The 2,173-nt window shown below is 42.1% G+C and overlaps 1 protein-coding gene across 1 annotated transcript; it reads right to left on the bottom strand.

Moving 5' to 3' along the window:
- Nucleotides 1-231: 231 nt before the first annotated feature.
- On the bottom strand, nucleotides 232-1,212 carry LOC112721651 (uncharacterized). The gene has a single exon (XM_025772697.1). The coding sequence runs from the start codon at nucleotides 1,210-1,212 to the stop codon at nucleotides 232-234; it is 981 nt and encodes a 326-aa protein (XP_025628482.1).
- Between the last annotated feature and the right edge of the window lie 961 nt (nucleotides 1,213-2,173).

The raw sequence follows: 2,173 nt of genomic DNA, 5'->3' as shown, positions 1-2,173 counted from the left end.
GAACTAAAGTAAAAAGAGAAGGGTTATAACAATGTTACCATGGTGGGGTGTCGCCCACCTAACACTTTGGTTTAAAGTCCTAAGTTGAACTTGCATGAGTTCATTGATCATTTTAGGACCTCTCTAAGGAGGAAAATCTCCAACTCCTTGGCATCATTTTCTTCTTCATGCTCCTTACTAGGTTCAATCACTTGATCTTCAATTAGGTCACAACCAAAGATAGAGTAAACTTCAAGGAGTAGGCTTCTTAGATTCATCCAAAGTGAACTTCACTATTTTTCCATCGACCTCAAATGGGTAAGCTCCCGAGAATGCATCCAACTTGAATCGAGATGTCTTCAAAAATGGTCTCCCAAGGAGAATAGAGGATGGCTTGCCTAAATCAATTGGAGGGGTTTCCAATATATGAAAATCTACCAGAAAGAGCAACCCTTGGATATTTACCAAAACATCCTCCGCAATTCCTACAACCGATACAATGCTTTTGTCCGCCAACACAAATTTTGCTCCGGACCTCTTCAATAGTGACAAGTTCAACTTCTCATAGATAGGGAGGGGCATAATGCTTACACAAGCTCCCAAATCACACATGCAATCCATGAACTCCATGCCACCAATTACACAAGTCACCAAACATGGACTGGGGTCATTACACTTTTTTGAAATGAGAGAAGATATAGAGTCATTCACCGGACTTTTGTTTAGCTCACTAATCTTGTCCTTGTGGGTGCAAACATCCTTGAGGAATTTGTCATACTTTGGCACTTGTTGGATGGCTTGAAAAAGAGGAACGGTAACTTCCACATTCTTGAAATTTTCTACCATATTGGGATCAAGGTCCTCATGCTTCTTTGCCTTTTTAGCCAATGTTGGGAAAGGAATTGGTGTAGGCTCTTCAAGAGGGTTCTTTCTTTTGGGCTCTTTGACCTTCATTAGTTCCTCCTCACCTCTTGTAACATTTTCCTCCTCCTCTCCCACCACTTCCACTTCTTCTTCTATTTCTTCATTGTGGGGCTCCTTGCTCAAACTTGTAGGCTTAAGACCAACTTCATCTAACTTGGTACCACTCCTAAGGATAATAGCATTAATACTTCCCTTTGGGTTTGGTTGGGGTTGAGAAGATAGGCCACTAGAGGTGGAAGCTTGATGGGCATTTTGAGTGTTTGAAGGAGAAAGAGTCAAACGAGATAAAGCTTCGGCAATGGTTGCCATGTACGTTTCTTGCTTCTCATGTAAGGTTTGAAGTGCATCATTCATGTAAGGTTGGTTTGGAGGGGGAAGTTGATTGTTTTGGGTGAGGTTAGGCCTAGTGTATGGTGGTTGGTATCTTGCTTTATGTTAAGAATGTGGTTGTTGACTAGGTTGGGTAGGAGGTGGGCTTTGTGGTTGATATGGTGGATATTGAGGTTGTGGTGGTTGAGGGTAAGGTTGTTGGCCTTGGAGAGATTGGTGATAATAGACTTGTTGGTTAGAATAAGGTTGAGCTTGAGATGGTTGGTTCCACCTTTGATGGGAGTTGTCTCTCCATCCTTAACTTTGGTTTCCTCTATATTGATGAGATCCTTGATTTTCTTGATTGAAATTGGACCTTTGTGGGTAAGGATTTGCCACCGCCAATGTATTGTCCTCTTGAAGTTGAGGGCACTCATCAGTGTAGTGACCGTTGCAAGCACAAATACTACAAGATCTAGTATGTCCTTCAATTCTAGGAGGTTGAGGTGGAGGAGATAGCAACATTTGTGGAATTTGTTGGCCTTGAGTGAGTTGCCTTAACATGATCGTCATCTCACCAAGTGTCTTAGTCAAGATAGCATCACCGGAAGGTGAGACTTCATTTATAGCTTTTAGTCGGGGGTTTCTTGTTCTCAAATGTTGGGTTGAATCTGCCAAGTCCACAATGACTTCCCAAGCTTCCGCGGCGATTTTGTTCTTAGTGAGAGATCCTCCACTTGAGGCATCAAGAAGAAGCTTGTCTTGAGGGATCATCCCTTGGCAAAAGTAACTTATGAGCACCAATTCATCAATGTGGTGGTGAGGACAAGCTTCCAACAACTTTTTAAACCTTTCCCAATATTCATAAAGAGTCTCTCCATCTCTTTGCATGATGCAAGAGATTTCCTTCCTTAGACGATCCATCTTTTGAGGTGGATAAAACTTCTCAAGAAACTCCTTG

Source organism: Arachis hypogaea, chromosome 11 (assembly GCF_003086295.3).
Source record: "Arachis hypogaea cultivar Tifrunner chromosome 11, arahy.Tifrunner.gnm2.J5K5, whole genome shotgun sequence".
NCBI classification, from domain to species: Eukaryota; Viridiplantae; Streptophyta; class Magnoliopsida; order Fabales; family Fabaceae; genus Arachis; species Arachis hypogaea.
The sequence above is the reverse complement of the archived record's forward strand: the minus strand, read 5'-3'. Positions and strand labels throughout refer to the sequence as shown.

Excerpts from the sequence above, each read along its gene's own strand:
- LOC112721651 (XM_025772697.1), bottom strand. The coding sequence starts at position 1,212 with ATGGCAACCATTGCCGAAGCTTTATCTCGTTTGACTCTTTCTCCTTCA.